We start from the raw sequence: 21,890 nt of genomic DNA, 5'->3' as shown, positions 1-21,890 counted from the left end.
GGCTCAGTGGGTTAAAGCCTCTGCCTTTGGCTCAGGTCATGATTCCAGGGTCCTGGGATCGAGCCCCGCATCGGGGTCTTTGCTCATCAGGGAGCCTGCTTCCCCCCCACCCCTCTCTCTGCCTGCCTCTCTGCCTACTTTTGATCTCTGCCTGTCAAAAACAAAACAAAAAAACTGAAAAACAAAAACAAAAAACCACCCACAGAGACAAGGCAATCAACTATACAGGCCCCACGCAAAGGCCCCATAAAAATCCTCAGACATCTGGGGCGCCTGGGTGACTCAGTCAGTTAAGTGACTGCCTTTGGCTCAGGTCATGATCGCAGGATCCTGGAGTTGAGCCCCCACATTGGGCTCCCTGCTCAGGGGGGAGTCTGCTTGTTCCTCTCCCTCTGACCCTCCCCCCACCCCATTCCAGCTCTCTCTCACTTGCTCTCTCTCAAAAAAAAAGGGGGGGGCACCTGGAAGGCTCAGTGGGCTGTCTTCGGCTCAGGTCATGATCTCAGGGTCCTGGGTTCGAGCCCTGCATCGGTCTTGCTACTCAGTGGGGAGCCTTCTTCCCCCTCTCTCTCTGCCTGCTGCTCTACCTACTTGTGATCTCTCTGTCTTTGTCAAATAAAATCTTAAAAAAAATCTTTTAAAAAGTTAAATTAAAAAACAGCTCAGACATCTCATCATACCCACATATATGTCCACATTCAGGTAGACACACTTATCCATAAAAACTTAAGTACCCATGCTAGAAGCCCTTTCCTCCAAGCCTCAAAACACAATATATTGGATTCTTGAGACTGACATTTTTTTTTTTTTGTCCTTGATCTAGCCATGCCTCAAGCTCACTATGCTTTTAGAGTTCTTTGTCACAAAATTTTCCCTTTTTTTGCTGGAGCCCATTTGAGTTGGTGTGTGTGTGTGTGTGTGTGCATGTGTGTGTGTTCAATCAGAGTCCTGACTTACAGAGATGAATAAGGCTTTGCTAAATGAAAAAGATGGAGAAAGGAGGTATTCCGAGATGAAAGATAGCATTTACAGAAAACATGGCCAGCGGCAAGCTGTATTCTAGTGTGTACAATGTGCTGGCGACAGACTGAAATCAGGTAGAGCACTTTACTATGAGACTATGAGCACTTGGGAGTCTAGTGAGTGGGAGCCAGCGAATGTTCTTGATCGGGGGAGTTCCACACTCAGAACTCTCCAGCGGGAGAGTGAATTTGCCTCAGACCTGCGAGATGGGTGCAGAGGCTAGGAGACTAAATCTCAGAGAGGGCAGCCACACAGGGTACCAGAGAGTCCTGACTCCACGGGTGGCTGAGCTTGCCGTGGACTTCGAACTACAATTTCCAGCATGCAACGCGAGCGGCCTCATGTCCCTCGTGGTTTGCTCCAGCTGCAGCCTGACAATTGGTCCTAAGGGCTGTTTGTCAGAAAGATCGGGCTCTGATTGGCTGGATTCCCGAGAGCCGCCCGGAGCCTCAGGTCAGCGGACCGCGCTCCCGCCGGCGACATGGTGAGCCGGCAGCCAGCGGCTTGGGGGGGCCTTGACTGAGGGGCAGGAGATCCAGCCGAGGGGGTCCAGGGAGGCACCGAGGGGACTGGGATCCGTTTGTGGGGATTGGGAACTCTGAGGGACTCTGGGTCGCGCTGAGGGCCATGTATCCCTCTCTGTGTTCAGTCTCCCTGCAGGACCTATGTGGGGGTTGGGGGTTCTGCCTAAAGGATTGGAGGCTTCCGAGCGTTCGGGAATTTTGGAAGATCTCTGAGGGCCCTCTAGGGGCTTGGGGTCCTGCCGAGGGGTGGTCACAGCCCCACGAAGGGGACTGGGGAACGCACAGATCCTCGCTGGGGCATTTGGGGGTCCTGTTGGAGCCCAGGCTGGCGACATGAGTCCTGCGGAAGCATGAGGGCCGCCGCGTGGATTTAGGTGTGTGGAAGGGCTAGGGAGAGCCCTGAGAGGAGGAGCCAAGCCAAGGGGATCTGGGTGGCTTCGGGGCGGACGAGGGTCCCAGAATCGGAGACAGCACAGTCGGAAGCTTCAGGTCTCACGCAGCCCTGGGTCCAACCTATTGAGTTTATTCTTCAGACTTAGCCTGGCCACTGTCGGTGGGTCAGGCTGATGCGGGGCGAGAGCGGGAGCTCCCAACCCCTAAATGTTCGAACTGGGCAGAGGAGGGGCCCTGGAGGACGACCGGACCCTGCATGGAGGATTCCCCAAGGAGGGGCATTGGAAGTGCGCCTGAACCTGAAAAGTGGGCATGGTTCCAGGCCTGGGTGCAGGAAGGAATGGGAGATAAGAGGAAGGGTTCCCCAGAACAGGATGGAGGAAAGCCTTATTGGTGTTAGCAGGTAGCAGGAGTCTCCTATTCTCAGATTGTAGGTCCAGGGAAAAGACTGAGCTGGAAAGGGACGTGAGCTGATGGGAGGCTCCAGGTATCTTTGGAAATCTGCAGAGGCAGGACCTCAAGACCAGAGGCTGCTGGGGGGGCGGGGCTTGAAATATATCCCTGGACCGACCTCAGGAGCCACAGGTGAAGGGAAGCTTGTCTTCCTTCCCTTCTTCCCTTCCTCCCTGCTTCTCCTTCTTACCTCCCTCTCTCCTTCCTTCCTTCCCTCCTGCCTGTCCTAAGTGCTGGGACGGAAGCTTGAACAACGGTCTCCTCCCTGGGAGGTGTCAGAGGGTGATAGGTGTCTGCAGTGGAGAGGCCAGGGGTCTGGGAGGGCCTCTGAGACCCCAGTGAACGGACGCAGAGAGGGCTACCGAGAAAGCCGGCCAGTGAGAGGCAGGGTGTCTGTCTTGAGTCGGGGCCCTCCAAGAGTTGCAAAAAGGAGTTGGATGTTGACTGTCATCACCACTCGCCGGAAAGGGCCAAGTGCTGTGTCCGCGGGAGTCGGGGGCGGGTACTGGGGCCTTTAGAGACCTAGATGGTCTGCGTGCTACGCAGGGAGGTGCAGGCTAGAGGTGCCGCTGTGTTGGGGTCGTGCAGGGCCGTGAGTGGTTAAAAACCTAGCAGGAGATTGAGTCACATGGTGGAGGCCACCGAGGAAAAAGGAAAATCAGCAGGGGAGCCCCAGGATCTGATGTCTGGAGTCGTGGATGGGAGGCTGGGGGTGGCGCGGGAAAGGACGGAGAGGAGCGTAGGAGGAGGTGCAGGGCCTCCGAGAGGCCCGCTTCACTGATCTTGGGAGGGGGCTCCCTGACTGTGCTTGTCCCCACGGTCTTTAGTGACCCCTAGCCAGCCTGCACTTGGGGATTAGGGAGGGTGGGCAGTGAGAATAAATTAGTGAGATTTAATGACCAGAAAGTTGGGACCCCAACCTCATTACTGAGAAAATGTTTCTGGGTTACAAGTTACAGGCATAGAGAAAATATCCTGTTAGTTATCTTAATGATGGATTTCTCAGCAGTGGTTCTGAATTACTGTGTTGGCCCGAAACCCATCACACTAGAGCTTTTCCTATTGAAGTCAGCATAGTCTTGCCTGATTAAAAGGATAATTTTAATAATTAATTATAATATTAAAGTAATCTTTATTTCACTTTAGTTGTTAATTATAATATCATAATACTAGTCGACAGCACTCCTGAGCACATAATTTTATATAATTGCATAATTACTGATACCAAATTGGTATTTACTGCATTCAAGCAGGAAAACCCAGCTTCAGACTGATTACCAAAAGCATTTCTTCTAAAACGTTTTAAAATTAATATAGGGAAACGTGTTAGGAATTGGTAAAAACTTTGTTATGTAGAACTTAGTGAGAATTTCCTAATTTAAAAAGCCATCCCGTTCATATGTGTAAGTCTTTTGTCCTGAGACTGGTAGTGGCCAGAAATAGGCTTTTCAAGGAGATTGATGACAAAGGGAGGGAGAAGGAGAGGGCGATGGAATCATGAGGATAATTTCCGGTGGGAAAGACGGACACGGAGCTGCCAGGGGGAACCACGGAGGGGAGCCTCTTTCACTGGCTGTGCTCCTCGTAGGTCCGGATAGTGGTCTCGACAGTACATGAAACAAAATAGGCAGCACCCCATTTCCAGGTGGGGAAACTGAGGCCTCAGGGAGATGAATTCCTGAAATCCATAGCAAAGGCCAGAAGTGAACCCCAGCGTGAGCTCTCCAGCACCCTACCCCCCAGCTAGGTGGGGGTGGTAGGGAGTGCGGGAATCCACACGCAGCAGGGGCTCCCCCAGTTGAGTCTGAGCCCACCGCAGGCCCCTCCTTCAAGACGCAACTGGAACCCAGGACGCCTTCCCTCTCCAACCTGGCCCCAGCCTTTCTATAAATAGCCTGAGCTCTGAGGCAGTGAGCTTGTGACCTCCTGGCAGGCACTGCCCTTCGTGTCCTCTCCCTCCAGGCGGTCCTGGGAGTGCAGCTGGTGGTGACCCTGCTCACCGCCACCCTCATGCACAGGCTGGCACCGCACTGCTCCTTCGCACGCTGGCTGCTCTGCAACGGCAGGTGAGCCGCAGCCCCGCCCCGGGCGGTGGGAGGAGCCCCCACCGGGCCCCGCCCCCTCGGCTTCCTCCCAACCCTGCCCTGCGCCCTCCAAAGTGTTTTTAGTTTTTTAAAAACAACTTTATTGATATATAACTGACATACAATAAATTGCAGATATTTGAAGCACACAGTATCCGTTTTGACAGATGTCCACACCCGTGAGACCACATTTCCACACTGGGAAGAGTGCTTTCCCCCACTTCTGCCTTCCTGGAATCTAACCCCCCCTTCCACACTACTCTTGCTGTGGATCTGTTTCCTGCGGTGCTTTTGTCCCTGTTGGGATCTCGGACCCTTTCTGAGACCTGGTGGAAACTGTGAACTTTCCCTCCAGGACAAGGCACACGCCTGCTCCACCAGAAGTGATAGCTGGCAGATTCAGGGGTGTCCGGGACTCCCGGCCACCCTGCCATCTCCCCAGAGCTGCTCAGGGCACTCCCCCCAGCAAACCCCCAGCCCACCCCCCAGGCGTTCCCCTGGTTTTGCATAGCCTCTGCCCATCCTGTCCCATGCATTTTGAGTCCAGGTCTCCCACGATACCAGTCCTGGGTTTGAGGTTTCATTGCCTTGAACCTTCTATGCTGGAGCTTTCCTGACTTCCCGTCTTTGCCCTCAGTCTCTTCCGATACAAGCACCCTACTGAGGAAGAGCTTCGGGCCCTGGAGGGAAAGCCACCGAGGCCCAGGGGCAGGAAGGAGCGGTGAGTGAGGCCCCAGCCTTAGGGAAACGGCTTCCCTTCCAGGTGCAATTCTGGGCACCGAGGAGAATGGTGGACACCCCAGGTTAAGAAGATGTCAGTGTCATTCATTGGTTGCCTCTGCCGGCAGTTTGCTCTGGGCCAGCCCTGTGAGCACCCGGGTGTGCCGAGACCCGGCTGGGGAGAAGGCACCTCCCAAGCCAGCTCCTCCTGTGTTCCGAGGATGGCATGGTGGAACCTTCCAGACTGGTGTGGGGAGGGCTGCCATGTCTGGCTGGGAAGGAGAGAATAGAGGATGCTGGTCTGACAGTCCTCCTCCCCTTACCGCCTCCCCCCCACCCAACAGGTGGGCCAATGGCTATAGTGAAGAAAAGCCCTTGTCTGTGCCCCGAGATGCCCCTTTCCAGCTGGAGACCTGCCCCCTCACAGCGGTTGATGCCCTCGGTAACAGCCCAGCTGGGTCCCCAGCGTCCCAGCCTCAGCCTACACCCGGGGGGGATTGGTGAGGGGGGTGTCCCGCGCGGGGCTGCGGACTGAGCCGCGGACTCCCCGCAGTCCTGCGCTTCTTCCTGGAGTACCAGTGGTTCGTGGACTTCGCCGTGTACTCGTGCGGCGTGTATGTCTTCACAGAGGCCTACTACTATGTGCTGGGCCCGGCCAAGGAGACCAACATCGCTGTGTTCTGGTGCCTGCTCACCGTCGCCTTCTCCATGTATCCTTCCCCAGGCTGCCGAGGCGGTCAGGGAGGCGGGAGGCTCGTGGGAACCGGACTGGAGCTTTCCTTCCCTACTGTCCCGGAATTGGTGTATCAGTTATCAGCTACTGTCCCACAAAACTCCCCCAAACTGGGTGGTGGTGTAAAACGGTCACTATTCTGTTTGATCTCCTCCTGGGCTGGGCTCAGCCCCACAGCCTTATCTCTGCTCTAAGGGGTCCCACCTTCCAGCAGGCTAAGCCAGGCTTCCTCCCAGCAGCAGAAACACCAGCAAGGAGGAAGGGGTGCTGCGAGCCTCATGAGGCTTTGCAGAAAGTTGGCCCACCCCCATCCCTGTCCCTTCTCTTGTTCTCTTGGTGAAAGCAAGTCACCCGCCCAGATGCAGGGACAGGAAAAGAGATGCCCCCTCTGCTTTTTTTTTTTCTTTTTATTTTAATTAAAAAAAAAAAAAAGGATTTATTTATTTATTTATTTATTTGACAGAGAGAGAGAGAGAGAACAAGCAAGGAGAGTGGCAAGCAGAGTGAGAAGGAGAGGGAAAAGCCGGCTTCCTGCTGAGCAGGGAGCCTGATGTGGGGCTCCATCCCAGGACCCTGGGATCATGACCTGAGCCAAAGGCAGAACCTTAATCCACAGAGCCACCCAGGTGTCCCTCTGCTATTTTTTTTTTTTTTTTTTTTTTTTTTTTTATGAAGCTGCCCTGGGAACAGAGGCCAACCTGTGACACTGAGGACCCAAGTCTGAGAAAATGCGCTCATGGAATGGGTTTGTGCAGAAAAGTCCATCTTGAAGCCCACACTGGTTCTGGAAAGCCCCATGGGTCTCTTTCGGGGCAGATTCGGGATACAGACAGCCCTTTTATCTCTGAGAGCTTCTCAGAGGAATGGGAAATTCCCCTGCTACGAATGCAGCTGGACTAGGTGGGTCAGGGAGGCCAGACCTCCTGAAGAAACGGACTTGCTAGCTCTTTCAGGGAGAAATGGCCACAGGGAGGCATGCCTGGTTGAACGCCCAACTCTTGGTTTAGCTGGGATCATGGTCTCGGTGTCATGGGATGGAAGCCCCTGACTTGGGCTCCAAGCTTGACGTGGAGTCTGCCTGACTTTCCCCCTCCCATACCCTCCTCCCCTGCTCCTCCCCACCACTCGCTCTCTCTCTCTCTAAAATAAATGTTTTAAAAAAGGAAAGAAAGAGGGGCGCCTGGGTGGCTCAGTGGATTAAGCCGCTGCCTTCGGCTCAGGTCATGATCTCAGGGTCCTGGGATCGAGCCCCGCATCGGGCTCTCTGCTCCGTGGGGAGCCTGCTTCCTCCTCTCTCTCTGCCTGCCTCTCTGCCTGCTTGTGATCTCTCTCTCTGTCAAATAAATAAATAAATAAAATCTTTAAAAAAAAAAAAAAAGGAAAGAAAGAAATGGCCACAGGTAGTGTGCTGAGGCCGAGCTGGAGGCCCAGGCACGCCTGCCACCCACCCACACCCCAAGTCTGCGGACATAGGCGTGAGCCACCCTGGACCTCTTGTCCTCAGCTTGCTTGGCGGCTCACTCTTCTCCTGGGTCACTGCCTTGCTCCCCAAGACGCCAAACTGAAGTGCTGGTGTGTGGGTTCTGCAGCTGGGGGAATCCCTGGCTGGGAGTGGGGGAGTGGGGAGGGGGCACCCTAGCTGTTCCGGGCTTCCTTAGCCCTGCCTCCAGCAAGATGTTCCTGATGGTGACCCGGTTGTACTTCAGTGCAGAGGAGGGGGGTGAACGCTCTGTCTGCCTCACCTTTGCCTTCCTCTTCCTGCTTCTGGCCATGCTGGTGCAGGTGGTCCAGGAGGAGACTCTCGAGCTGGGCCTGGAGCCAGGTACGTGCAGCGTTTGCGGTCACCACGCCCATCACTCCCTCACAGAAGCACAGGACAGGTGAAGGGAGGGGGCCTCCTTGGGCCCGAGTAGTCTCTAGGGCTGCTTCCTGTCCTGGGGTCTCCTGGGGGCTTTGGGGCAAGAGGATGTCCAGTCTCACTGCCTCTGATGGCAGCCCATAGCTGTAGTTCTTTTAAGATTTTATTTATTTTATTATTTATTTGACAGATCACAAGTAGGCAGAGAGAGGAAGTGAAGCAGGCTCCCCGCTGAGCAGAGAGCCGATGCGGGGCTCTATCCCAGGACCCTGAGATCTTGACCTGAGCTGAAGGCAGAGGCTTTAACCCACTGAGCCACCCAGGTGCCTCCCCGTAGCTGTAGTTCTTCGCAGGGCACGTCCGTTCCCCGCCTCTGCCCTTCTCCCCGGCAGCTGTAATGATTTCATATTTCCCCATTCTAATTTAATTTGGTGAAGGAAATGGGTAAATGACACAGCATTCACAAAGTACAAGAGGATATACATAGAGTAAAAATCACCCACGTTGGCTCTCTTTCCAAGAGGAAAACTGGGAGGCCACTTTCCTTTATCCCCATAAAACAGTAGTGTTGATGGCTCTACACCTTGTCTTTTTTCCTTCAAAGGCATCAGTTTGGAGATTGTCCCTTGACACTACATACAGTGTGGGTGGGCTTGTGGTGTGTTGTTTTTTTTATAACACCCACATAGTATTTCATTTTATGGAGGTTTCATGATTATTTAACCAGTCCCCTACTTCTGGACATCTAAGTCTTTGACTATTAAACGTCGTTGTTCAAAACCATGTTATGTTACAACAGTGTCATATGGGAATAGTTCTGCACATGTGGCCCTGTTCAAGTAAGTGCATTTGTAATTTCAGTAATGTTGTAAATTGCCATTTAGGAAAAGATTAATGAAGTGCCTACTTCCCCATATTCTCTCCAATGTGTTTCCTTGGACTTTTTTTTTTGTCTTGGGTAAGCTGATGGGTGAAACGTAGGTGAGGTTAAGCATCTTTTCTGATGTGGAAAAGTCATTTCTATCTGCCTTCCAGAAAAGTCTGTTCTTTTGCCCAGTTTTCTACTGAGTTGTTGACCCTTTTATTGATTTGTCAGAGCTCTTTATATATTAGAGACTTTAGCCTTTGTGTGTGATAGTAGTTGCAAATACTTTTTCTTAGTTTCCCATTTTTCTTTTGACTTTCTCTATTCTTTGGATGATCTTTCAAAAATATAATCTGGATCATATCACTTCTCTGCCTGATACCAGACTCTAGTGATCTTTGGATAAAGATCAAAATACTCACTCTGCTGTGCACAGCCTTGCTATGCTCCTTGAACTTTATCTTCACCAATTCTCCCTGCTTTTCAATTTTTTTTAATTATATAATGTTTGGGGTACCTGGGTGGCTCAGTGGGTTAAGTCTCTGCCTTCGGCTCAGGTCATGATCTCAGGGTCCTGGGATCGAGCCCCACATCGGGCTCTCTGCTCAGCAGGGAGCCTGCTTCCTCCTCTCTCTCTCTCTGCCTGCCTCTCTGCCTACTTGCGATCTCTCTCTCTGTCAAATAAATAAATAAAATCTTTAAAAAATTATATAATGTTTGATATGTATGCATGTGTATAGAACATGTATATGTAAATTACAAAGCAAAATAATAATGTAACAAACTCATTTTTTAAAAGTTTTACTTATTTGAGAGAAAGAGAGAGAGAGAGAGAGAGAGAGAAAACATGAGGGGAGAGGTCAGAGGGAGAAGCAGACTCCCCATTGAGTAGGGAGCCCCATGAGGTACTTGATCCTGTGACTCCAGGATCATGACCTGAGCTGAAGGCAGTTGCTTAACCAACTGAACCACCCAGGTATCCCACAAACTCACTTCTTAAATGAGAACTAGAACCTTCCCAATGTTCTTGCATGTCTCTGGTGCTTCTTTCCAATCCTCCCACCTTCCTCTCCTACTCACAGCCCCAACTAGTCTCTCAAATCTTGTGTTTATCCTTCTTTTGCCTTTTTTTTTTTTTTTTTAAGTAGGCTCCATGCCCAGTGTGGAGCCCAATGGAAGGCTTAAACTTCACAACCCTGAACTCAAGACCCAAGCTGAGACCGAGAGTCGGATTCTTAACTGGCTGAGCCACCCAGGCTCCCCATTCATCACATATGTTTCTGTCCCTAAAGAACTCATCGTACAGTTTGCTTGCTGTTGTGGGTGGTGTCAGCCATTGTGTAATCTGCCAGCTGGTGCTTTTCAGTCTTTTTGATATTGTTTACAGAACGAGGCCCTGTTGGTCTGGGCAGCTTTCACTTCTCTCTTCATACAGATGAATGGCGTTCTCTTGTGAGGCCCCTTGTCTTTATTTGTCCAGTGTCCTGGACATCTAAGTGGTTTCCAGGTTTGAGCTTTTTTCACAGTTGCTATAGGGAACATTCTTGTACGTTTCCTCGTACGCATGTGCAGGCATTTCTTTTGGGCACGGGATCTGGGGACAAGGGGGATGTGTTCACCTTCATAAGATGGTGCCTCGGCATTTTCAGAGCAGTTCTCTCCCACGCCCACCAGCCATGCAGCCGGGGCTTCTGAGGGTGGACCCTGGCTCAGTCCCAGCCACTGTGGGCAAGCATGGGCGAAGGTGCACCAGCCCCTTGCCTCACCTCCCTGCTTGTAAGGTGGTGAACCTTACAGGGACACGGTCAGGTGTAAGTGAGTTGAGGTCTGTGGGAAGTGCTTGATTTTCGCCCGTCTTGTGGTGGGAAATGATGCCTTTAGTGGTCTTAACATGCATTTCTCCGATTACCTGGGAGGCTGAGCAGCTTTTCCTGTCTGTCTAGTCAAGATTCTCATTTCCTCTTCTTTGAAGAGCTTGTTCATGTTTGTTGCCCATTTTTCTTTGAGGCGGTGTGTGTTTTTTCCTCCATTTTTTAAAATTGTGGTAAAAGACACGTAACGTTTATTATTTTAATTGTCTTTAAGAGTCCATTTCAGTGGCATTAAGCATATTCACCTTGTTGTGTGACCATTGCCACCATCCGTTCCCCACCCTTTTCATCTTGCAAATCTGAAACTCTGTCCCCAATAAACACTAATTCCCCCCAACCCCAGCCCCTGGCACCCACCATCTTACTTTCTGTCTCTAGGAATCCAGCCACCCTAGACACGTCATATGAGGGCAATCATGCAATAGCTGTCTTTCAGTGCTGGCTTATTTCCTTTTTTTTAAGATTTTGTTTATTTATTTGACAGACAGAGATCACAAGTAGGCAGAGTCAGGCAGAGAGAGAGAGAGGAGGAAGCAGGCTCTCTGCTAAGCTGAGAGCCTCATGTGGGGCTTGATCCCAGGACCCTGGGATCATGACCTGAGCCAAAGGCAGAGGCTTTAGCCCACTGAGCCACCCAGGTGCCCTGTGCTGGCTTATTTCATTCAGTATAATGTCCTTAAGGTTCATCCACGCTGTAGCCTGCCTTCAAATTTCCTCCCTTTTAAAGACTGAATAGTGTTCTGTTTGCAGGACTATATCCCATTCTGCTCATCCATTTATGTATTGGTGAACATTTTTGTTGCTCCTGTGTTTCAGCTGATGCGAATAGTGTTGCTATGAACATGGGTGTACAGGTCCCCACTTTTAATTCTTTTGGGTACAGATCCAGAGGTGGAATTGCTGGATTATGTAGTAATTCTCTGTTTAATTTTTTGAGGAGTCAACAAACTTGTTTTCTTGGGTGGCTGCACCATTTTACACTCCTACCAGCCGTGCACAAGATTTCCAGCTTCCCCACATCCTCACCAACATGTGTTATCTTCCTTTTCTTTTTCCTTAAGAGTGACCATCCTAGTGGGTGTGAGGTGGTATGTCATTGTGGTTTTCATTTGTATTTGCCTAATGATGAGTGATGTTGAACACATCTTTTTTTTTTTTTTTTTTTTTGACAGAAAGGGAGATCACAAGTAGGCAGAGAGGCAGGCAGAGAGAGAGGGGAAGCAGGCTCCCCACCAAGCAGAGAGCCCAATGAGGGGCTCGATCCCAGGACCCCAAGATCATGACCTGAGGTGAAGGCAAAGGCTCAACCCACTGAGCTTCCCAGGCACCCCTGAACCCATCTTCTTATTCTTGTTGGTCATCTGTATATCTTCTTTGGAGAAATTGTCTTAACTCCTTTGTCTATTTTTTTTTTCTTTTTCAAAGATTTTATTTTCAAATAATCTCTACACCCAACTTGTGGCTCAAACTTATGACCCTGAGATCAAGAGTCACACGTTCCCACCAACCAAGCGAGCCAGATGCCCACTTTGCCTATTTTTGAACCCGGGTTTTTTGTTTTTTGTTGGGTTTTTTGGGGGGGGGGGTGATGAGTTTTAGGAGTTCTGTATGCGTATTTAGGATATTCGTCCCTTATCAGATATATGGTTTGCAAATATTTTTCTTATTCTGTGGGTTACCTTTTCACTCTATTGGTAGTATCTTTTGATGTACAAAATGTTCTAATTCTCATGAGTCCAATTTGTCTATATTTTCTTTTGTTGCTCCTACTTTTGGTGCCAGATCTAAGACATCATCACCAAATCCAATGTTTTATGAAGCTTTTCTGGGCCGTGTATCTTTATTATTTTTTTTTCTTGTTGATTTGTAGGGTTTCTTTATATACTGTGGGAATTGATCCTTTGTTACATGTGTGGCACATACTTCCTTCTATGAAATATGACACACCATTATTTCTGGAACCGCAGAAAAAAGATTAAAACCACTGTTACTTAGACTAGTGCATGTCATCAATGGTCATGTGTGTTCCAATTTTAAAGAAGTTAAAGTGGGGGGTGGGGAGTGTGTCTTCAAATCTGTGGCATGGCTTTTTACTTTCTTTGTGGTGTTTTTTTGTCTTAAAAAAATTGTGGAGCACCTGTCTGGCTCAGTGGGTGGAGCATGCAACTCTTGATCTCGGGTTTGTGAGTTCAAGCCCTGTGTTGGGTGTAGAGATTGCTAAAAAATAAAATCTTAAAAAAAATTGTCCTCAAATGTTTTATTTTGAAAAATTCCAAACCTGCAGAATGGTTGGAAGAATCCTCTAATGAGGATTCTTAGAGGAAGAATCCTATAATGCCCTTGACCTAGATTCATTTAGTGTTGTTTGCATTATTCTCCGCACATGAACACACCACACTTTTTTGGGCTCAGCCACTGAATATAGCTGCTGCCCTCACCTCTGGTTTCTTCTGATGAATAGCAGTTCCTTATTTTAGTTGATTTTTGTCTTGAAGAGATTCCCCTCTCCTCCCTACAATCAGAAAGTTATTTTATATTTCTGACGTGGTATTTCAATTTTGCCTTTCGCATAAACCCTTAAACTCCTGGTCGTTCACTTCTGTCTTATGAGGTAGGGATGAAACTGAGTGTTTTTCCATGGGACAACCTTACTGTACAATTGTATTTTTAGTGAATTGTGGGTTCTTTTGGTTTTTCTTTTATCTTTTCCAGTCTTTCTCTCTTGTGTGGCTAGGACCTCTGGATTTTCTAGCACTATTCTGGTAGGCTTCTTTTTCTTGTTTCCAATTTCTTAGTTGGCTATTTAGCTCATTAGTTTTCAGCTTCTTTTATTTCTCTTTCTAGCATTTCTAGCATGGAAGGCTATAAATATTTTACTAAGTCCCACTTTAAGTTTTGATTTGTAATCTTCGTTATCACACAGTTCTGGGGATTTTTAAGTTTCTATTATGATTTGTTTTCTTTCTTTCTTTCTTTCTTTCTTTCTTTCCTTTCTCTCTCTCTCTCTTTTTTTAGAGGGGGGAAGGGCAAAAGGAGAGAGAGAGAATCCCAAGCAAGCTCCATGCCCAGTGCTGAGCCTGGTGCAGGGCACGATCTCACAACTGAAATCATGATCTGAGCTGACATAAAGAGTCAGATGCTTAAATGACTGAGCCACCCAGGCACCCCAGTCAGTGTTTTCTTTATATGTTTTGTAGCTAATTGACAAGGTATTTACAAGTGTAGAATTTCTGTATATACCTGGCTAATCAACCATTTTATCATAGTATATTAACCACTTCTGATTCTAATAATACTTCTGTCTTACACTAGTTTATCTGGTAATAATATAGTCTTTTCAGCTTTTTTTTAAAGTTGAGATATAATTGACATATAACATTGTTAGTATCAGGTACACAATATAATGATTCAATATTTGTATGTATTACAAAACAATCACAATAAATCTGCTTAACTTCCTTTTTTACACATACAACTTTTTTTCCTTACGATGAAAACTTTTAAGATCTACTCTTAGCAACTCTCAAATATACAATACCACCCTTCTTTTGATTAGTATTTGTCACATCTTTTTAACATCCCTTTTTTTTCCCCAACTTACAGGGAACTTGTATTGAGTTATATCTCTTAAAAAACACACAGCAAGATAGTTTCAAGTCTGACAGTCTGTGTCATTTAACTTCAAAGTTTAATCCACTTACATTTATTATGATTACTGACATATTTGGCATTGTTTCTACCATCTTACCATTTCACCTTCTTTTTGTTCTTTTTCTGTGATTGCTGTTGACATTGGCTGCCAGTCTAATTGTCTTTCCTCTATAGGTGATCTGTCTTAAATCCCTGGATGCTTTGTGATCTCTTTGTTTTTGGTATTCCAGTTTCACTACGGTGTCTAGGTATGGATTTCTTTGTATTATTCTGGTTTGATATACTTTGTGTGTGTCATTCATTCCACAGTCTTTCCAACTTCCAAATCCCCTCTCCTCTTTCATCCTCTCTTCCCTTCTCTCTCTGGGGCTCTTATTTGACTTATGCTGGACTCTCTATTCTGTCTTCCTTATCTCTTAATCTCCCTTCACATTTCCTACCTACCTTTTTATCTTTCTGAATTGGAATCTGAGTGATTTCTTCAGATCCAGTTCATTCTTTCTTTCTTTGGCTGTTTTGAATATGCCATTTAACAACCTATCATTTCAATAATTGTATTTTCCCTTTGGATGAGCTTAACTGGTTCCTTTGCAGATATATCTGGTCATCTAAGGTAGCCTCGTGTTGCCTGTTCTGTGATTCCACCTTTTATTTTCCTCAGTAATTTCACACAAAATAACACCTGCAAAGTTTCTGTAGTCTGTAGGGTCTAAACCTGTCTTCCCCCTGCCCCCCTGCTTTATGGTGATTTGTTCAGTGGTGTGTTTGGTGATTTGGGTTGTAAGCTCATTTTTATTTGCTTTTATTCTGTGGAAAATCCGAGGGCCTGAACTGAGGATTCTTTCGAGGATTTTGGCTTTCTCCTATGGGAGTCCTTCATGCCCCTCCAGATTCCTGGTACAGTCCCAGAAACTCAGACTCAGTGGTTCCCCCCCCGCCCCGCCCTTCTTTCCCCCAGTCCAATCAAGGGTGTTTGCCTGATACATTTTCCTATTCTTTAAAACAAAACAAAACAAAACAAAAAGCACATAACCAGAACACAATAAAGTTTTCCTTTTGCCTGGCCCAGGGCTGGCTCCCACTGGTACATTCCTACCGGTGGAGCAAAAGTCTATCTGGGAGGGGGACAGAGCAGACAGTGAGTCTCCAGGGGTCTACTAGACTCTGCTCTATCCTTGTCTTCCCCAGGCCTGGCCAGTATGACCCAGAACTTGGAGCCACTTCTGAAGATGCAGGGCTGGGACTGGGCGTGAGTCCTGGGAAGTGAGGTGGGGCAAGGGCTGGCTGGGACTTGTAGGTGGGTGGTGCTAACAGGCTTTGGGGCCTCTTGACCCTTCTCTTCTTCCCCAGGCTCCCTCTGGCCAAGCTGGCTGTCCGCATAGGGCTGGCATTCGTGGGATCCATGCTAGGTGCCTTCCTCACCTTTCCAGGCCTGCGGCTGGCCCAGACACACCTGGATGCACTGACCATGTCGGAGGACCGGCCCATGCTGCAGTTAATGCAGAGTGCCAGAGTGGGAGGGCGGGGCGGGGGGGGGGGGGGCAGGTGGGAATCTAAATGAGAGGCTGGGGGATGGTGGGTGCCCAGGCCTCACTCCTCTGTGCCCTTATCCCTAGGTTCCTTCTGCATACCAGCTTCGTGTCCCCTCTGATCATCCTGTGGCTCTGGACCAAACCCATTGCAAGGGACTTCCTGCACCAGGCACCCCTGGGGGAGGTGCCCCTCCCCCTGTGCGCATCCGGTGGTGCCTGGACGGGGTGTGGCGGAGGTGGGGGGGGAGAGGGGGTGGGGTGGTGGGGTGGGTGCTGTGCAGCCCAGTCTCTGAGGCTCAGGGAGAAGCCTTGGATCCTGAGGGACATCCTGGAGCAGGGGAGGCCTCCCTAGCCCCTTCACTTCCCTCCCCACAGGCTGTCGGACTCAGCCTTTGACTCTCTACGCCTCTGGGTGCTGGTGGCCTTGTGCCTGCTAAGGCTGGCTGTGACCAGGCCTCACCTGCAGGCCTACCTGTGCCTGGCCAAGGCCCGCGTGGAGCAGCTGCGGCGGGAGGCCGGCCGCATAGAGGCCCGTGAGATCCAGAGACGGGTATGGGCACCGAAGGTTGGGAGGGGACCTGGGGCTCAGGGCAGGGGTCCCAGGCCCCGGGGCTTAGGGTTACCGGAAGCCCAGAATGCCCCCTCCCCCACGTAGTCCCTGCTATCCGCCCCCTAGGTGGTGCGCGTCTACTGCTACGTGACGGTGGTGAGCCTGCAGTACCTGACGCCGCTCATTCTCACCCTCAGCTGCACGCTGCTGCTCAAGACGCTGGGTGAGAAGCGGCTCGGGGCGCGTAGGGTCGGAGCCGGGTGCGTGGAGGTGCGGGACGCTGGGGAGCGAAGCCCCGCGGGGATGGAGCAGAGCGAGGTGGCGGCGGGGCGGGACTTGGCAATATTCGGGGGCGGGGCTGGGGCGGAGCCTGGAGGGCTCGGAGGAGGGGCGAGTAGGAGGCGGGCCGAAGTTGGGGTGGGAGGCAGGAGAGAAAGAGTTGGGGGTCGGGGCGGGGGTAAGAGGCGGAGCCTAGGGCTAGGGGAGGGTCCCAGAAGTCAAACCCCGCCTGTACTTCTACCCCTCCCTCCCTCCACCCTCCTCTTGGCACAGGCGGCTACTCCTGGGGGCCTGGCCCGGTCCTCACGCTGTCCCCCGCCGCGTCCTCAGCCCGCGACCGCCTGGTGGGCCTCGGGGAGGATGAGGCCCAGCAGACGGCGGCCCGGATCGCTGGAGCCCTGGGCAGCCTGCTCACGCCTCTTTTCCTCCGCGCCGTCCTCACCTTCCTCATCTGGTGGACAGCAGCCTGCCAATTGCTCTCCAGCCTCTTCGGCCTCTACTTCCACCGGCACCTGGCGGGCTCCTAGCCACCTGCAGAGGGCCCCGGGGCCCCAAGGTCCGGGCCTGAGCCAGCGGCTAAGGGCCGCCTCCTCCGTGTGTGCCTCAGTGTCCTCAGGTGCCAGGTGGGCCCGGGAGTCCCCGCAGCACCTGCTGTGCCCGCCCACTTCACCGCAGTGCCTGAGCCCTGGCCCCTCGGATCTCGTGCTTCTGCCTCAAAACTGTTGCCCTGGGCCCAGGGGCAGAGGATCCCAGTGACTGCATGCTCCGCCCCACCCCCCATTTGAGGCAGAGGTGTGGGGGGCGGCATTCTTCTAAACAAATAAAAGAACAGGCTGATTTTTACTGTCAGGATTGGAGTGGTCTGAAAGGCAGCTTTCTGCATGTTGACATTTGGTGCTGAGAGAAGGGAATGACCAGGGAGAGCACAGGGCACGACACCGACAGTAAGCAAAGGCCTGGAAGCAAGAAGTGAGGGGGAGAGAAGAAATGCAACAAAGTTGAGAGGAGATGCCACAAGTCAGGGGAGAAGGAGAACAGGGGGGTTAGGCCTGGGGGGGGGTGGCCAGGGGCGGGGGAGAGTGCAGGGAGGGGACTCAAGAATGAGAAGGGAGGGAGACGGAGATGACAGATGAAGCTGTAGAAATCTTGCAGGAGGAACAAAATGATAAAAGATGGAAAACAAAGGGTGGGGAACAAAGGCAATCAGAGAACCAGCCCGGAAGATCTCCCAAAGAAAGGGACTTCTGGGAAGAGACACTGGAACAGAGGGAGACCCTGACAGGACCAGGCGATGGCAATCCCCAGGACCGCAAGCTTCCAGGTGCTGCGGGACAAGAGCCCCATGCCAAGGCATGTGTCTGGAAAGTTCCAGAATGAAGACCAGCTCCGTGCCAGGACTGGTCACACCTGGAATCAGGAGATGATGGAGTTTGTCTCCTAGTTCTGCCTGTTCTGCACTGTGGCCTGCACCTCAGGAGTCCCTGAAACCGGCGGCTGGAGCCCACTGGCACAGTCCCCCCTCGCCCCTGCAGCGTCAGCCAGCGGCGCTGGTGCGTCTGGCCACCCAGCCCTTCGCTTGCTCAGCCAGGGCCATGCGTGCTCTCAGCTCTCAGAGCACAACACCCTGAGGTTCAGGGACACACAGGAAGGCAGAAAAGCCTAAAGAAAAGCAAGACCATGAGTGGTACCGTGTCAGGCACAGCAGGTACAAGGGGGTGTGGGGCCCACAGGCCGGCCAAGGCAGGAAGAACTCCCGACGGCCACTGGCTCTCACCGCCAAGCGTTAAACCACAGACTTTGGGACACATTTCACAACTGAAAAAAAAAAAAAAAAGAAAGAAAGAAAGAAACAAAGTGGAACCACAATCAGGGAAAAATAGGGAAGCTAGAAGGGGGTGGTCAGGATCCTGTGTTTTCAGAAGTGTTACACTCCTGTTACCTGGCTTCAGTGGTCATCACTGCACATCACCTGCGTCAGGAGGGGATGAGTCTGCCCCCAAAGGACACTAGTCAGTGTCTGGAGACTTTCCAGAGACAGTTTTGGTTGTCACGACCGAGAGGGGACAGGGACGCTACTTTGTCTGGAGGGTGGAGGCCAAGGCTGTTGCTCAGCACCCTGAGGAGCCCGGATGTCAGAAGCCCTGTGTTACAAGAAACAGAAGGTATCGGGGTGCCTGGGGGATCTCAGGTCGCGATCCTGGGGTCCTGGGATTGAGCCCCGCGTCAGGCTCCCTACTCAGTGGGGGAGTCTGCTTCTCTCTCTGCTGGTCTCTCTGCTTGTGCTCTCTGTGGCTCAAACAAATACATAAAATCTTACAAAAAAAAAAAAGGAAGAAAGAAAGAAACCCAATGACAAGTAAAACTTTCAACTCCAGAGAAGTGAGCAAAGGAAAAAAAAAACAGTGGAAAGAAATGACGTAACAAATCAGAAGCGGGACCCAAGATGCACCCACACAGCTCACACCTCCGAACCACTCTGGTCCAGGTCCCTGGGGCCTCCATCTGGTCAAGCCCTTGGGCTTCCTGACCTTGCTGTCTCTTCCCCTGTCGCCGCCTGGTCACCACCCAGGCCCTGGACGTCCTGGGGCTTCCCGGTCCGAATTGTGAAGATCCACAAGGCTGGTGACTGGCTCTTACCAAGGGGAGGTGCTGAAGTATGTTCTCCCCAAATTCTATGTGCAGGTCCTAACCCCTAGGATCTCAGGATAGGACTCTATGTGGATACTGAGGCTTTAAAGAGGTGATCAGGTTCAAATAAGGTCATAAGATGGGCCCTGATCCAACAAGACTGGTATACTTACAAGAGGAAATGTGCTTTTTTCCTTCCCCCTTTTCTTCATTATAAGAAAAATTAGATACAGACACGCCCAGAGGGAATGCAATGTGAAGACACAGCCGTCTGGTTAGCTGCAAGCCAAGAGGCCTGAACGGACCCTTCCCTCATGGCCTCGGAAGGAATCAAACCCGCTGCTATCTTGATTTTGGACTTCTGGTCTCCAGAACTATGAAGGGAATAAATTGGTTTTAAGTCCCTAGTCTGGGGTACTTTGTTATGGTGGCCACAGGAAACTCAAGACAGTGAGGGTATGAGGTACAAAGGCTCCCATCGGGGTGCCCGGGTGGCTCAGTCGGTGAAGTGCCCAGCTCTTGGTTTCAGCTCAGGTCATGGTCTCAGGGCCCTGGAACCTGGCTCGGCTCAGTAGATTCTTGCTCAGGGATTCTCTCTCTCCCTCTGCCCGTCTCCCCGCGCCCCCCCCCCCCCCATCAAGTGCGCGCATTCCTTCGCTCTAAAATAAATGAATAAATCTTTTTTTAAAAACATGCTACCATCTCCTTGTGGGAGTATCTGGCATTTCTATTCTTCCCTGGATGGATTCCTCCCAAAGATGAACCTGTCATGAGGACTCAGGGCACATGGTTTTCCTGGGAGGTCACCCAGGAAGACTCCTTGGGGGCAGAGACATGAAACAGGGAGGGAGGAGCCGATGAACAGGTGATGAAGTGAGCCACCTGGGCTTGGTCCTGTGGGGGCCTCGGTGGATCTCACTTGAGTGACCCACCCCAGTGGCGAGAGGCTGTCCACAGTCATTGGCTGAGGGCCACTCCTGGGGTGTCAGGGCTTCCTCACAGGGGCCCCCAGAGCGGGCTGCAGGAGCTTACAGCCCACAGCAGTTTTGGCAACCGTGAATGCTGGACTTAGTGAGGGGCACTGGCAGCGTCGGTTAACATATCCCCTGATCTTTACTTAACCAATTGTCCCCGAAAAACCACAGGCACGCTAGTGCATAGAAGCAAAGAGGCATGTACAAGATTTGTTTCAGAAAATGCCAGGAAGCTCAACCCTAACTGCCTTCAATAGACAGGATAAAGCCACTCCTATTGCTAGACACTGAGAAGTAATCAAGAGCTTCAGGCAGAGCTGAATCCAGCAGCCCAGACAATATCACCAATAACCTCACTCCTTTCTTCATCTGTGCTGTTTTCTGCAGCGTCAGCTTCATCCGGGGATCACTTTCTATCTTGTAATCATAGGACAGTCCCACCAGTTGCCTGTGCTGGTGTTTCTTCCCTCAAGGCCAGTGGGAGAGAGGGAGGGTGCCTCTAGAAGTTCTCCCTGGAAGTGGTTAGCAAACATCTCCCCTGCTGTCATGGGCCCAAATGGGGTCATGTGCCCACCTCTGTATTTTAGGGGATGCCACGGTGGTTGGGGGAAAATGGGGATTTGATCCCCATCTTCCAAGGTTCAGGGGCTGGGACGAGAGGTGGGACGGACAGAAATCGGTAGGACGTGAGAGGCAAGCTGGGCAGGCCCCAGGAGCCGCCACTGCATTGTCATCGAACAACCCTGACGGCCATCAATAAAGGATGGGTAGAGGGCATCACAGGCCACCACCCTGGGGGAAACACCAAACTGTGGCTGAACAATGAGATCAACCATATGCAGTGAGGACCAAGGTATAAGAAATCCGGCTGGATGAAAGCAGCAGGCAGAGCGGCTCCAGGCCACCGAGGCTGACCCTGCAGAGTACGCCCACCCAGGCACACATGCTCGCCTAGTCACCCCTCCCCTGGCACGTGGAGGCTCCGACTTCCTGCCTCTGGCTGGTTGGGCCCTGCAAGTTGATCCAGGAGCTGGGCTGCAGCAGAAGCAAGTCTCAGTGGCCGATGTGAGACCTGTGACGGCCTCGACTTCGGGGCCCACAGATAGCCACTCTTTCTCCTAAACCAGCTGCAGGATGTCTCCAGAAGGACACATGAGAAACTGGTAACAGAAGACACCTCGGTGGAGGGAACTGGCAGGGGGACCTACTTCTCACTGCAACCCTCTCTGCAGTTGGGAGTTTTCTAGAAGACCTGTATGTAGTAATAATTCAAATAATAAACACATTAAAAAGGGTTATTCAAGGGGTACCTCACTGGCTCAATCTTTCGAGCACTGACTCTTTTTTTGTTTTTGTTTTTGTTTTCCTGGAGAGGGAGAGGTAGGGGAGGGGCAGAGAGAGACTCCCAAGCAGGCTCCACTCCCAGCACAGAGCCCGAGGCCCCGCTCCATCCCACCGCCCTGACATCACCACCTGAGCCCAACCAAGAAGTGGACGCTTATCGCACTGAGCCATGGAGGCGCTCAGAGCATGTGACTCTTAATTTCAGAGTCTTGAGTTCAAGTCCCACACTGGGTGTGGGGCCTATTTTAAAGAAAAAAAAGTTTATTCAAGAATATACTTAAAAAATCTGTCAAAATAACCTCAACTCTAACTATTTTTGGTTCACAGGGGGTGGAGGTCGGGGGTTAAAGTCGCAGAAAAGAAGAACATAGTCAGGAAAAAAAAATCATTTTAATTTTTATTAAATAT

At 50.9% G+C, this 21,890-nt stretch overlaps 1 protein-coding gene across 2 annotated transcripts; it reads left to right on the top strand.

The window, feature by feature from the left end:
* Nucleotides 1-1,470: 1,470 nt before the first annotated feature.
* On the top strand, nt 1,471-17,373 carry TMEM161A (transmembrane protein 161A). Of its 2 annotated transcripts, none has more exons than XM_045991844.1 (12): nt 1,471-1,507; nt 4,356-4,459; nt 5,115-5,198; nt 5,542-5,639; nt 5,826-5,907; nt 7,601-7,752; nt 15,364-15,424; nt 15,526-15,669; nt 15,792-15,905; nt 16,083-16,257; nt 16,384-16,480; nt 16,810-17,373. In XM_045991844.1, the coding sequence occupies exons 1-12, from the start codon at nt 1,505-1,507 to the stop codon at nt 17,061-17,063; spliced, it is 1,368 nt and encodes a 455-aa protein (XP_045847800.1). In that variant the 5' UTR covers nt 1,471-1,504; the 3' UTR covers nt 17,064-17,373. The 2 variants fall into 2 exon arrangements, with proteins under 2 accessions (XP_045847800.1, XP_045847799.1); XM_045991843.1 differs by having other exon boundaries at nt 5,751-5,907.
* The last annotated feature ends 4,517 nt before the right edge of the window (nt 17,374-21,890 follow it).

Source organism: Meles meles, chromosome 20 (assembly GCF_922984935.1).
Source record: "Meles meles chromosome 20, mMelMel3.1 paternal haplotype, whole genome shotgun sequence".
Taxonomy (NCBI): Eukaryota; Metazoa; Chordata; class Mammalia; order Carnivora; family Mustelidae; genus Meles; species Meles meles.
Note: the sequence above shows the minus strand (reverse complement) of the source record. Positions and strands in the feature narration are given on the sequence as shown.